The sequence below is a fragment of the Contarinia nasturtii genome, unplaced genomic scaffold (assembly GCF_009176525.2).
Source record: "Contarinia nasturtii isolate CC-2019 unplaced genomic scaffold, AAFC_CNas_1.1 Cnas_scaffold_129, whole genome shotgun sequence".
In the NCBI taxonomy this organism is placed as follows: Eukaryota; Metazoa; Arthropoda; class Insecta; order Diptera; family Cecidomyiidae; genus Contarinia; species Contarinia nasturtii.
The window spans coordinates 9,428,176-9,443,452 of NW_022197486.1; the positions used below are offsets into that span (position 1 = coordinate 9,428,176).

The following is a 15,277-nucleotide window of genomic DNA, read 5'->3' on the forward strand; positions in this document are numbered from 1 at the left end:
CTCTCTCTCTCTCTCTCTCTCTCTCTCTCTCTCTCTCTCTCTCTCTCCATCTCTCTTTGATGCCGCACATCATTATTTCATGCAAATTATTTGACCAACTCAAATGTAATCATCTAATTTGTTGTTCTGAATGTTTTCGAAATTCGATTGCTTTGTTATTGATGTTAGTTTTGTCATTTCAATTATTATTATAATACGTATTCGTGCTTGAATGGGTGGTGCACGCTTTTCTCTCTCTATCTCTCTTGCTGTCTTTGTGTGTAAATGAATGTTTGTTGCCAATTAAAGTTGGCTGACATCAATTCACTGCAATCAATAAATACACACATTTGAGATACAATTTGCTGATTATTTTTAACGTTTAATTGATTTGTAATGAATAAAATAATAAAAGGAAGTGACCACAAAGAAAATTACATTTTGATCGATATATTCATATAAAATTATCGGAACGAAAAATTAAAATTGAAAATAAATTGGTTTCTTTTGTCGATTTGTATTGGATGGCAAATGGTTTGTTTTTCATTGTTAAACACCATTGGTGTGGCATAGTATGTGTGGTTTACATTTCATTATTGACACTTAGAATATGTGTTATGTGCTTTTTCTTCTTCTCATTCATCGTGCTCGTCGTGTATTGCGCCGCATTCAGAGGAAAATTCAATGCAATAAGTGTCAACGATTCGGAATGGCTGTAATAGCTGAAATTAACAATATTTGTGTCTTTTATTTGGTTGCATGCCAACTGGAATTTCCATTGATTCGAAGCGGTTAAAATGGCATTCTTTTTATATGAATTTCGAATGGCATTTATTTTTCCAATATAAAAGAAGTAAACAAAAAAGATGCTTTTGTTTCGTGTTGTGAAACTCAACATTTTAGCAACAATGAATAACAGCAGGAGGACGAAAAGGACACAAAATATAAACACGGAAGGGGAAAGAGAAAGGAAGAGAAGAAAGAGAGTTTGAACGAGTAGCATCAGTTGATACGTTTTCATTTCAGTCATGTATGCAAAATCGAACCGCATGCATATGGTTGAAATCTTTGGTATAATGGAAAATTCATAAAATAAATAAGGCTCTTTTCCTATCCCAAATGAAAAACCATAGTATGTATTGTTTCGTTCGATGATTTTTCTATCACAAATGTGATGTTCAAAAGCGCCGTTTTTCGATAGAAATGTACAGAATTTTGTTTTTGAAACGAACGCTTTATATGTTCGCTGTCTCTTTTCCAACTGGTTCGCAGTTCGATGTTGCTTTTGCTTTCTGTTGCTGTGGTGTTTTCAATGTTGTTAAATATGTAGATTTTCTAACATACATATACACAATGGATATACATTACTTTGTGTGAATATTGAATCGGTATTTTTATAAATAAATTGTCAGACGATTCGGAATTCGTGTGTAGCAATATAAATTCCTGACCACATGAGGATAAAACGACACACCGTCCAAATATTCGCATTGAATGAGGTGATGGCCCTGCCTTTCTGCATGCGCTTTGACAAGCGAACAAACAGTATTCAATACACAAATGTTCGCATACACACAACCGTATAAATCTAAATTTTGCATGTTGTGATGAAACAAATGTGCAAATAATACATAAATACGCTTGGATGAGCGGAAGAAATACTTGGTTTCGTCCCGAACTTCATCATGTATGCTATTTATTATTTGCCATAAGGAATAGTCAAATATGAAAACGATATTTACTGCTATAAATGTTATGTTATTCAACTTAATGCCAGCTTTTAAGGTTTTGGTTTGAAATCTCGTTTTTATTTTTCAAATTGTACATTGCATTTTACCTATATGAAAATGCCAACCGAATGAAATTTGTATGTATGTTTGTGTGTGTGTATGATTCGTTTTATTTGTTCCATTTATCAGTTTACGTTATTATTTCATCTAAATGCACTGTCTGATTATATTCATTGAAATGTGTGTGTGTTTTTGTTGTAGTCAAAAAGGTTTATCAAGTGCAGCCTGGATATGTATACATTCAACTGAATCTTTTTTTTTACTGTGTTTATGACATTTTTTTTACTATTAAAATGTGGATTCTGTTTTTTATGTGAAACTTTTTTCGAGCTTAGTTAATGAAAAAAATGTTCCAGACTGAAGATGTTTTGACGCCATTTATGGTCTCTCGCTTCGTGCAAGATCCAACGGTTATAACCATTCAAGGGCCGCATCACAAATTAAACGGACGGAAAGTACGACAAAGGTATAACGAAGTAGTGAGATCCAGTGCAAAATGAAATGAAAGAGACGATTTGTTTCATTTTTAATTGTTTGCCGCCATTTTATATTGTTCATTTCAAGAATCACTAGAATCCAGCAATTCGGCAGAACGGAATATTCAATTTGCTTGCACAACTTTTTTTTTCTCTCTCTCTCTCTCTTTCTCCTTCTCTCGTCCTTTGTTCACATGAGAAGAACATAACAACAACAAAAAAAAAAATTCAAATGATGGCAGCTCCCATTGTTTAATCCCATGCTTGAGAATTAGTTGAATATGCGACCGAATGAAAAGAAGTATTTTATGAGATCCTTTTTTTTCTCGATGAGAATTTCCGAACTTGTCGGAGACGTTGGTTGACGAACACTCTTTGCCACAAACTTCCATTGTAACATCGAAGTGCGAAAAACCAAATACATAATCAAAATTTATCGTGCCAACTTTGTGCTGAGCTTGATTTTTAACTGGATTTTATTCCGTTTGTTTTCATTTATATTTCTTTCTTTGTCTCACCATCAGCAGTGCTCGCGAGCATGAGGAAAAAAAAGGAGTAATAAAAATTCTGTGCAAAGAATTTTATTTTTAAAAGCTTTTGCACACTGGCTCAGCACTCGCCACTCTTACTCTTTCTCGGTGGTACTTTTTTTTCCTGTTCAGCTTTGACTCGTCTTTATTAAACATTTTGACCATTTACCCATAAAAACATAAAAACAAAATAATCTCCTTCTTTATGAAGAAATTAAATGGAAATGGAATACGTAGACGGTTTCACATTCACATTTACTCACTTACACAAACACACATAGAGCAGTTCGTTCGCACTTACGACACTGAAACTCTATATAATTTGTATTTTCTTATCTCGATCCTCGAGTGCGGCAAAGTCGTAACTTCAAAAATACGGCCTTCTGGAAAATTCATTCGTTAGATTACATGCTCATTTTTCTTTCTCTCTTTTTTTTTGTTTGATATGATATACTAATAGGTATGTGAGTGTTGAACCGAAAGGAATATTATCCTGACGTGAGGCAGAGTGAACGAATTGCTGCCAATGCACATATACAAATGAAGGTTATGCATAGGTTGAACACCAACGAAGAAAAAAAAAACAATTATTAATAACATTCGCATCAGGTCATAATGAATAGTTGAAGTACTTTAGCATTATGCATGGCGATGCCATATAATTCGATTTTTCGGCCATTCGGGCCATTGTACGATGGGTGCATGTGTGTGGGTGTTTGTGTATGTTGATGCGAAATGCGGTCTACCTGTTCTTGTCAACGAAAATTCGAAAAACACTAACGATCTTACCTTTCGTAAATATCTTGAAATTTTATCGCCATGCTCCCACGGACTGACCAAACCTCTGCCAGCGTTACAGTCCAATGCTCGTATATTCTGTCCATTTGCCAGTAAATTTCCATACGATGAATTTGTGTAAGAATGCTGTGAGCTACTTCGTCTCATCGTATAGCTACGAAATTGGTCCGGTTTCTTTTTTAGCAAACGATTGAATGCTTCGACAAGCACGAAAACAGCATCATACATTAATGCAGCTTGTGCCTGAAATCAAAAACAACATTTGAACAACAAATTTTATGTTACAAATCGTATTTTATTTTAAATGGGCATTAAACATCAATGACAAAATATCTAACTATTCAGTATTCAACAAAACTCGAAAATACACTCAATTTTAATTAAATGCAGTGAAAATATGTATAACGTTTGTCAAGTAAAATCAAATCACCGTCGTGCATGCCTCGGAGAGTGCCAGAGTATGTGTAAATAAAATGAATCTTTCAGAACAAACAGATCATCAGATGGAATGCACTCTTGGGACACACAGTGCACACAGCAAACGTTACGCGCTTCTTCGTTGAATGGCGCAGACACATATACAAACACTCAACCATGTGCACAATGAACACACAGCTGCCAGTTACATTACAATGCATTGATATCGTATATTGTTAGCATAACTTTATCACAATTCCACTTAAAATTGCCCGTTTCAAACGAACATTTTTCATAATGCATTTTTTTTGTTGCGCGTGAACGGGGTAATATTTTGAAAGCCAACTAATATATATATGAAATTTGAATTTCCACTTGATGTCCAATGTCATGATAAAAATTACCGATGGTCTCGTGCATTTTATATTGATTTATTTACTTTTTAATCTTGAAATGAAAACTCCAACAGAGGCAAATTAGTTGGAAACAAATATTCTTTGAAAAATAGCAATTTTTTAAAAATTATTACAATTTTGACTTTTACAAATGTACCAATCGTACGACTTATCGCCGAGTAGTTAACTAAAATATTATTTGATAGCATGTGATTTAAAATGGAATTGCCGAATATATGTAAAACTTAATGTTAAATCAAAATAAAAAAAAGATAAACTATACGCAATAACCAAAAGTGCAGGATATTCCAATATATTCTCAGTATGTCAGTGGATGTGTACACTTCTCCACCCTCATTTTAAAACGTACCGTAATCGATTCCTTGCCAGCACCAATCGATGTAATCGGATCCAAACGCTTCCAACCATCCAAAAATTCACGAACATATCGACGATCGGTATCGACAATACGAAAACCAGTTATATTAATAGCACCATATTCAGTTATTTCTCTTTCCCATCGGTCATCCATCACCTAAAATAAAGTAACGAAAAATATTGTGTGGTTCTGTTTATTTTCAGTTGTGTCAAGCGAAAAAAAGGCGAGTACAAATGCACATAGCAACAACACCAAAAAAAAGAGAACAAGTGCGAGACAACCAAAAGCGAAAAAAAGAGTCAACAAAAAAAAAATAGAGAAATATACTTTTTTATATGTAGCATCCGTTGAATATGCTATAAATATCAAATATATGCATATCTTTGGGTGTGTATGTTGGCCACATGAGCATTTGTAACAGTGTAACACTATGCAATATTCCACAACATAAATCAAATATTAATATAGTATTTCTTTGCGAATACAAGAGCGAACGACTCTCCCTCTCGCCCAACAAATCTTTTCTTTCCTCTTCCGTTCCGGCATTCGTCTTTGATAAAATTGAGTCAATTTACACTCTCTATTATATGTTGTGTACAAGTATTGATTGAATGCATAAACATCGCTCAAAACAAATTGAGTTCAAGCGGAAAGCAGCAGACGGGGTTTTAGTGAGATGGCACATTTTGACCGGCACTGTACGCGACGCATTTGTATGTGTATGCATGTGCACCGATTCGAAATAGTACACATTGATGTCGATGCATTCATGCGATTTTCCATTTAAAATGGAAAAATCTCTGCAATAAATTCGGTAATGCTTCCTTTTAGTTTTGTTGCCACATAGTTGAATTAGTGCAATTACATACATAGTTTGTTCAATATTAATTACGAGCATGTGATGATTTTCACGTTGAAATCACGTTGTTGAATGTACTGGGCCTTCGATTTCGCTTGCCCCCCACGCGATAATATAATGAAATTCATGCTAATTTATCATTTCTGCGAATTAAAATCAACTTTGTACATTCTCAATTGTGGCTCTTGACTGTGACAGCATGGTTTACAAGCAATGATAGCAATTGTGTAATGCATATATTCCATGCATGTTGGAATGGTGGCGTGAAACGAAAAGGGTTATCGGCGCCAAAAACTACATTGTCGCCATTTAACGATAAATATTTAACATCGAGACATATTAAAATAAAATGAATGTTCATTTGCTCTGTCTCTGTCTTTCGCAAATTCGCTAATCGACGCGAATAAAAACAACACACACTCGCACACACACGAAAAAAAAAACGAAACAACCACAAACATGGCAAATAAATGTAGCCTATTTAATGATTGCCGATAAAATACCTCTGGCAACTGGTCTCATTCATTGTTCTTTCTCTATTTTTCTTTCGCACTCATTGTATTTTAACGAATGACCATAATTCGAACGCAGAGGGGAAAAAAAATTTTGGAGCAAAATTTAGACATTGTTAAATGCATTACTATTTGGTAATGCTTATTATGTGCATTGGTGTGCATACAGTGGGCGCGTATTCTCGATTGCGAATGTATGTTCGAATGTTCGAGGCTCGCATATTCGAAATAATTCACAATCGACAGAAATGGTGGCAATAACAGACGAAATCACAAATTCATTTGAATTATTGAATGTGCTCATTTCCAAGCGATGCGGAAAAAATGAAGAAAATTCAATTGCGGCAAAACACTGAATTTGTATCGGACGAGATTGAATTGTTCAAATGATTGGAATATAATTTATTGCTTTATATTTATGTGTTGCTTTGCAACTGAGATTTCAGCGATTTAGTTGAATTTATTTTTCTTTTCGTTTCGCATTCTCGCATCAAAATATGTGACATTCTTCGCGTACTCGCATGATTTCAATCGCTTTTTGTGAATGTATTCACAGCTCATTTCATGGCAATCAATTCGATGAACCCAACAATCGATTTCGGGTGGTATTTTCCTAATTTATGCGAGAAGGAAATGTTTAAAGCGAACTTTGAACATAAAAAAAATCAACGAAAATTGACTACGAAACATTTTTGGTGCGTCAATGGAATTTAAATTTCATTCTTTCAGTGGTAGAATTTCCTTCTTTTTCTCATTCGTTTGTGTTATTTTCTTTTTTTATCTCGATTTTCAAGTTACTATGGACGGCTTTTGGTTGATTAGTTGGCTATGTCGTGTTGTTGCTTGTTCCTGTTATTTTTATTGTCACTTGTTTGCTTGCATGAATACGCACGCCCTATCAATCGGAAAATCGTCTCATCTCTACCCATTAACGATCTCTTCGGCTAGCACAAGGTACGCACTCAAACAACAATATAAAATGATATTGAAGAAATTTACAAAAAATCCAAAGAGGGAGAGAGAATTCAAACATAATATAAAAGTCATTGTAAGAAAAGTGGTCATTTATGTCGTATTTGGTTTTACGGTTTCGTGGCTATACGCGATTTACATTTCCCTTCTTCTTCTTCTTCTTCTTGTTATTGTTATTTATTATTTAAGTGGAAAAAATGTGTGGCAAAAGCGTCGATTCGATTATTGTCAAATAGCTTGTATTATCCATTTCATATTGTTGTTCTCATTTTCCTCCCCCCATTGGCCGAACAGCCTCTTCTAATTCACTTCCCATTGCTTTTAGTAAATGTACGCGTAGAGCATTAAGAGACATCCGAGTTTTCTTTTTGCACCGTCTAAACCATGTTAAATGCCAACTAAAATTCTCCGAAATACTTTTTGGCACGTGAATATTGTGTGCGAGCGGTACCACGTATTGGTCGGATAGGCAATCAGTGGGAGAAATCTTTTTATTATATTCGTTCGATGTGCCTTCTATTTTCAATCGTTTGCAATATCTCTCACCAAAAGCTTTTCCATTCGGGTGTTTTTTTTTTTTTTTTTTTGAATTGCTCGCTTCGCACAATGTATGGTCCATTTTTTTTCTTCTTGAGATGCTAAGAAGAGCCAACACAGATATACACAGACATACCTATAGCATAGTCCATGCATACAATCAATACATATATATTGTAGGTTATGGTGTCTAATGTGAATCGTGTCGATGGTGTAATAATAATAATCGTACAAAAGAATAAAGTCGTTCTTTTTTCTCTCTCTTTCTTTCTTCAACTGAGAGAAATCGAGACGAATCACCGGAACGGGGAGACTAACCAATAACAGTATTTGCCGCAAAACACGTAAGAAACGCAAAGTATAAGGTTTGCACACAAAATGAACTTACCAATCCCGAAAACAGATAATGGTAGGTTCTTCTTCCCAGCGATAAATCACGTACATGCATCACTACAATCTCTTTGGCCATATCGGTACCACAATCTAGTACAACGAATTTTTTGGAAAAGCGATTCAGCTCTTCGAGTGTCCTCAAAAAGTCAATGGCATTGGTTGCGTTTGCGATTCGTTTAACCGTTTCCACCTGAAATGTTTCGTTGCCGGGTCGCAGTCCTTGGTAAATTTGTTGCAATCGTAACAAACCTGCAATGAAAATGACAATATAGCAATGTTTTTGGTTTAAGAAATACGACAACACAAATACAGATACTGTCATAAATTTAATGCTAAAACAAAACACAAAACGAATTTGAGAAATGTCTAACATTCAAACGCACGCATAATTTCAAAATAATCAAACGATTATGATCATTGGTTCTTTTTTTTGTCGAAGTACGATAAATCGATTATTTTCTTCGTTGGCATCTATTCAACGACAAGATTAAAAAAAAAGAAGACATCGGCGATTCGATTCGAAATGCTATGAACAAAAGTTGCACCCGTACATCATTGATCTTAATTTCGATAATAAAGCTGATAATTTGATGCGAATCGAATTTAATTTATTTTTATTTATAATGACCCCCCTGAAAATCGAATGGCAAATCCCACAGGTTTTTATCTATTCGTTTATGGTAAAAGGTAATGTTATTATCACAGGGAGAGATGAGAAGGTAAAGTGCAGCTGAGACATATCGGACCAAATGTAACACGTAAGTTAAATGTTATAACGATGAAATACAGACGATCGGACAGACAGCCAGAGAGTGAGTTCAATGATGCTGCGTTATTACACAAGGGGAATGCTTTTTAAAAGGTATTAAGTGCAATGAGTCAGTTCATGTGATATACACATTGAATGTATTTTCGTTTTGTTTGCACATTGGACAGCGCACAGGTAACATTAAATTAAATTTGTTTTTTTTCTCTTCTTCTGCACTCTCTCTCTGTGTCTCTCTCTGTCTCTCTCTCTATCATTTTGTTTGATACTAACTATATCAATGTTATCATTGTTGATCCAATGTCTGTTCACAATTGATCAAATTTCGTGATAGTGAAAATTCCATATTATTTCCGCGATATGCACAGCGTATGTTAGGTGTGTCGCACAACTCTCCAATTCAACTGTGAAAAAAAAGTATGGCTTTTGTGAACAATATTCGCGTCAAATTAAATCGAGCAATTTTTCTTTAAGCTCAATGCTTTTTGTAGTTAACTTACGATAAGAAGTGTCGAGTGATGCTGCTGCTGCTGCTGTCTAAAACTTATATGTGTAAATGAGCACGTTGACGTATAGACGAGATGCGAACAAGATTATGAAAAACCAAGAAAAATACGGAAAACGATTCGGTAAAACCATGCGACCATCTACCAAAAAGAGACCCACGGATTTAGATCAATTTCCTTTAATTTTTCTCGTTTTATTGTTATTATCTTCCTTTTATGGATTCGTGCTTTATTTGCACTGTATTTTTCAAATGAAATAAACGAGAGAGAGAGAGGGAGAGAGAGAGAGAGAGAGAGAGAGAGAGAGAGAGAGAGAGAGAGAGAGAGAGAGAGAGAGAGTGAAAGGAACCAAGACTCTTACATCCCATTTTCATCTTTGAGTGTTCGCTTCAATTTTTACCGCTCTGCGTGTGTGTTTGTGTACCAGCCAGTGCGAGTGCAAGTGAGTGCGCTTTTTTTTACTATTGTTATTGTTGTTGTTTTCTCGAATAGACGGGTCAGTCGACTTAAATACTAGCAAATATTATGGTTTGTGTAGATGGTGTAATGTAATAAAAATTGAAGAAGATGAACGAAAAAAAAAAAAACAAAAACTTTCTGTTCGAGATTTTTTTGTGCTCTACTCTTTTTCGCAATGTTGTTGTTATTTCTCGTTAGGGATGGAGCAAAAAAAAGAGAATATATCCCTGTTATGCTAGAAAGACCGAGATATAATGTATTTTGAAAGTCCATTAAATGCCATGCACAGAACATGGCAAAGCATACACTCAAGCTCTCTTTCACAATCTCGCTTTCATTCTCATCCCACAAATGAATCGTCCGTTCATCTCTCTATATGTATGTATGTATGCGCACAAAAGCCACACCGTAGATGAAAGCACACAGACACACTTCTTTAAACGAAACAAAAATGACCGAGCAGAAAAATTACACACTTGAAATTCAGTGCAAAAACATTTTTTTTAATGAGAAAAAGAAAGAAAGAGAAAGAGAGAGCGAAAACATGAAGTTTAACATAAATGAAACAGTGAGCTAGATCAAAATTGCAATATTTTTGTATATTTGTCCTTTGGTTCGATCTTTCATTTCGAAGTTCCACTTTTGTTTTTTGTTTTTTTCATAGACAATCACTATTGTATGTTAGTTTTAGCATTTGATGTTGGGTGTTCGGTTGCATAGGCACATCGATCGATTTAGTAGTACCGGCCAATGCATTCATAGTATGTGTTATTCGAACAAATTGGTTGAGAAATGCGAATGGAAGGAGGAAAAAAAATTAAAATGGAAGTGCATTAGACCAGCTGTACACGGAGAGTTGACAGAAAAAAGAACAAAAATGAAAATGAGAAGCAGTGAACATCGAGTTGTAACATTTGTTTCGATTGTACAAAAATTGGGTGTCAGGTTTGTTTGCACAAAATGCACCACAATTTATCCACAGCAATGGAATTAGAAAAATATTTCGATTCGATGACTTTTATACGTTGAACGGTTAGATTTGATCGTTATCAATGGTGTGCTGGTCGGTAATTGGTCGAAAAGAGCAAACACCATCGATAAAACCAATCGAAATTTATAAGAGGCCATGAGCCGAATGGTTGATTTTCTTGATGCTTCTGTCTCCCCGTTTGTTGTCATGGTTGCTCATGATGTACTCGCACCAAATATCATTACAAAACCAACAAATGAAACATTTCAACAATGTGAGGCGACCGATTCACAAGAAATAACAACGTACATACACAAACATAGACAAACGCACACAGCAGCCAAAGCAACAAAAAAAAGATTAAAAGCAAATCGGTTTTGGAAGTCTGCCAGCTCATAAGATTTTTCTATTTGGTTCAAGATATGTTTTTCTGCTCGTATTTTCTCTTGTTTTTTTTTTATTCTTCTTTCAGTTCGAAATGCAAGCCACGATTCGGGCATTGCATTGTACCATTGTGTACCACCATCATTATTGTTTTGGCACTTGGTTTTCTTTGCTCGTTTTATTATATTTTCTGGTATGGAATTTGTGAGAAAGAAAAAAGAAAAAAATCGAGAAGCAAGCAACGGCGATAGAGTGAGACAAAAAAGAAATCAAAGCAATGGTTAGGAAAACGTTTGCATTCAATGTCGTTGGATCGCTTGCATATCATCGATTGGATTTAGATTTGTCTACACTAAAAATGAGCAAAAATGTTGCTAAAAAAAATCGTTGGCAATGATAAGAAATTTGTGATATTAAAGATTTCTTTTGAAAAGAAAAAAAAATATTTAAAATTATGCGATTTCTCTGACCAACACGATTCATAATATTCGGTTTTTATATTGGTTTTATCTCTCTCCGGATACTATACTTTTCATCATTATTTTTGGTCCAAAAATTGTTATTGTTTCGTCTTTTGCTTCGTTACCCGTTCGCAATTGTAAATGTTGGTTTTTAATAATTTTCTTTTTATTTTATGTTGAGTTTTTCATTCGGTCTAATAACAGGCTGAAATTGTTTTTCCGTTTCAAATGTGTACCAAATACAGACAGAATAAAAACGTTGATGGAAGAAGTCAATGGGAATTGACCGTAGCATTGTCATTATCAACACTATCTATATACAGTAAACAACTACAGTCAAATTGAATCGACAGCGACGTGAAATTCGTTCCAAATGCCATCCGATATTAAGGGAAAAATTTCTTCATTTTTTTTTCTTTGACCAATATGTAGAATGAAAATAAAGATCAACGCGAAAAACAGATGAAAGCACTTTTCACTTTATTCCATTTTAGATATGGGTGAATATGTAGGTGTTTGTGTTGTGAGAAAGGAAGATATAGAGAAAGGATTAGATGGAGGAATAGACAGGGAGAGAACAACGAGGACATTTGATCGTTGAATAAGCATGCTTCAATGTGATTTCAATGCATTTAAGAATTGAAATACTAACAATAAGAAACCAGTATGCATTTAAACTTGTATTGTGTGAAATAAAAATGGCAAATCCATTTTCACATTCTCTTTACTTCAATTTTTTCTATCCCATTTCAATCTCTCTGTATTTTCGGTCTTACCTTCTGTTCATCTCTATTTCTGTTCCTATTTTTTTGTGTGTGTGGTGCTTTGTGTATGTTCAATGTCTCGGAAAAATTTCCATTTTCAGTTTTAATTTCGTTCATTTTCTATGTGCATGAACTTTATACGATTTTGCTCACTGTTGCTATCACTAGAAAAACTAATCGAATCGTTGTGGCAATACTCATCGGTTTAGCTGGTTCAATAAGTATTTTGCCAATTTACATGCGACAACGCATAATGAACAGTCGACGACAAACAACAAATTCCAAGCCACCCACATTGAATTTCAAACATTTCCAAATTCAATCGTCGGAGCAGTGCATATTCGAGTATGCTTTCTTGATCATGCTTGTTGCTCGACAAAAATTTTTTTGTCTTGTCAATGTCTGTATTCAAAACTAACACGGATAACTTAACACGAATGTAATGCCATCGAATAATTGCTAAACATCGAACTACCTGAAAAGATTGGTTCGACAATAAAATGTGTTGTGGGGAGAAGAAAAAAAACTGAGCCGATATTGCAAACAAATTGTGTTACAAGTTTCATAATACTGAAGAATGAACACACAAAAGGAAGATAGTAGATAAATGAACATAAAAAAAGTCGTCGCATAACAGTCCTTTTAAAGTACAATTTGATTTTATATTTGATTTGAGTTTTAAAATGCGATTGGTTTTCACTCAAGGTAAATGTAGCAGCAATTTAGACATCAAAACTTTTTCACATTTTACAAAACTCAAAACGGAAGTGTATTTGAAATGCGCACGTATTTAGCATTTGGCTAATTGCTGTTGATGTCGCAATTCGGAAAAGTAGTAAACGACAAAATACAAACAAATCGATAAAAGTAGCGTAGCGACTATAATGACCGACAAATTGAAGTAGAGAGAGAGAGAGATGGAGCGAATAGTGAAAAACAACAGCACAAATATATAGATGTTTGTATGTATTGAATGCGATGTACAAAGATGCCGAACCAAAACACTTAAAGAACCAAGGGGTTTTCACCGCAAAAGTATATACAACACAAGCTTTAGTCAAAATTGTAATGAGACCATTTAGTAGTTTTGATGTCATTGTAGAAATGTTTCTAAATGAATCACAATGGGAACAATGAATAAAATGGGTACCATTTAAAGTTAAATGTTGCCACTTTTCGCTTGCCTTGCCACCACAACAAGGTAATGGGAAATCACTTCGAAAAGTTTGCTATTGTGCATACACTCATATTCACAAATATCCAGTGTACACTGGAGCGCGTACGCAAACCATCCCTTTTGGATTCGTTTTGTTACCCAAATAATGTGATATTTTTTTTTTGGTTCGAAATAACCCGTTGTAAGACGGTAGCCACACAATTTTCGGTATTTATTTCTGGTTGCATCGTCCAAAAACCATTTTGATTGTGTTAATGGGCTTATCAGAGCCGTTGCCACAGCACTTTATTTATATATATATATGCGTTGATAGATTCAAAGGGAATGTAAACATAGAGAATAGATATATTGAGCGGACTAAAAGAGAGAGAAAATCCAAGCGCGAGAATCACAGCATTGACTTTAGAAACTTGGAATGAACTTGAGACTCAAGTTGAGAGACAGTGGAATAAGAGATTTTGGGCACGCTTAGAATTTGTAAGATACACTGGTACAAAATAAGAGATTGGGTTTTCTTCTCGGTTTCTTCTCTCTCTTTTTTGCGTTTCCACTCGTGTGAGAGATAAAAATTGCCAAAACTATGCCATTCAAACATTTTCAGCCATAAATTATATTTATTGTTGTTATTTGCACATGGCATGCTTCAAAAGTCTGTGAACAACAAATGCACACAATGACAAAACGCACAAAAATAAGGTCCGAAATCGAAATGAAAACCTCTGAACGGAAGCGCTAAATGGGCACGAAGTATGCGACAACATTTGTTTGTCTAATTTGTGTATTTATTAGCAGCTAGCATTTATCTTAAAAGTTTTTAATTAGATTTTTTTTGCATCCTTTATATATACATATTTCCAAGACGAAGCGAAAACTTCTTAGTTCTGTTTCGAATATTTTCACAATCGAGAGAGATCGGGAAAGAGAGAGAGAGGAAACGACGCATTCAGCGCACATTTCAAACTGAGCGTAGCACACGGTTGTAATGGTTGTTCTTATTGGCTGACGCAATTATCAAGCTTGTTAATGGTCTACTAATAGTTTTGTTACGATTGCGGCCCAAATCAAATGTTTTCGCTAACTGGTTTTGCCTGACGCACAATGTACTGATTTGTATCATGGCTTCCATGAATCACTTTCTTTCGCTATTGAGAGCGCAACGCATTTATTGAGTGTTGAAATGTTATTGTACGCTTAAACGAGTACATTTCTAACATGAAGAAGATATAAATGTTGGGCTGATTTATATATTTTCATAAGTCTCTAATTTATTTATGCTTTCGTATGTTAGTTTTGAAGCGAAATAAATCTGAATTTATGTAATTAAGAATGTGAAAGTGAACGCGGTCCCACTTTTTCTTTTGCCAAAATAGCACACATATTATGTTTAATATCGATACAAATTCCAAAGTGAATTTGTGATGTCAACAATCGAGATAAACAAAAAAAATAATAACATCTAACAAAAATGCCAACTCAATGTTGGTAGTTGTAAGTGAGAACAGAATGGAAAATGTTCGTACACCATCGCCTCAACGATTATACTTTTCAATTCATGGAAAACTTTCGAATGACCAATTCTATATGTACTTTAATCGATTAAATGGAGCCATTTTCTATTTGGGTAATGTTAAAAGTTTTCTAACAACTTTCTTGCTGACCAAAAATTCAACGGAACATACCCCACATAATATGATATACTCGAATGGACAATGACATTGTTCACAAGAATCAAACTATTCAGTAATGTCCTCAA

General features: G+C 34.6%; 1 protein-coding gene across 1 annotated transcript in view; it reads right to left on the reverse strand.

Annotated features, from left to right (window-relative positions):
• The window catches only part of LOC116345691 (glutamate receptor 1-like), a 162,893-nt gene that overhangs the window by 28,075 nt on the left and 119,541 nt on the right, over positions 1–15,277 (reverse strand). Inside the window, exons 5-7 of the mRNA XM_031775299.1 lie at positions 8,033–8,286; positions 4,756–4,920; positions 3,565–3,816 (exon numbers count right to left, since the gene is read on the reverse strand). Coding sequence (XP_031631159.1) covers positions 3,565–3,816; positions 4,756–4,920; positions 8,033–8,286 — 671 coding nt within the window. The remainder of the gene's footprint in view (positions 1–3,564; positions 3,817–4,755; positions 4,921–8,032; positions 8,287–15,277) is intronic.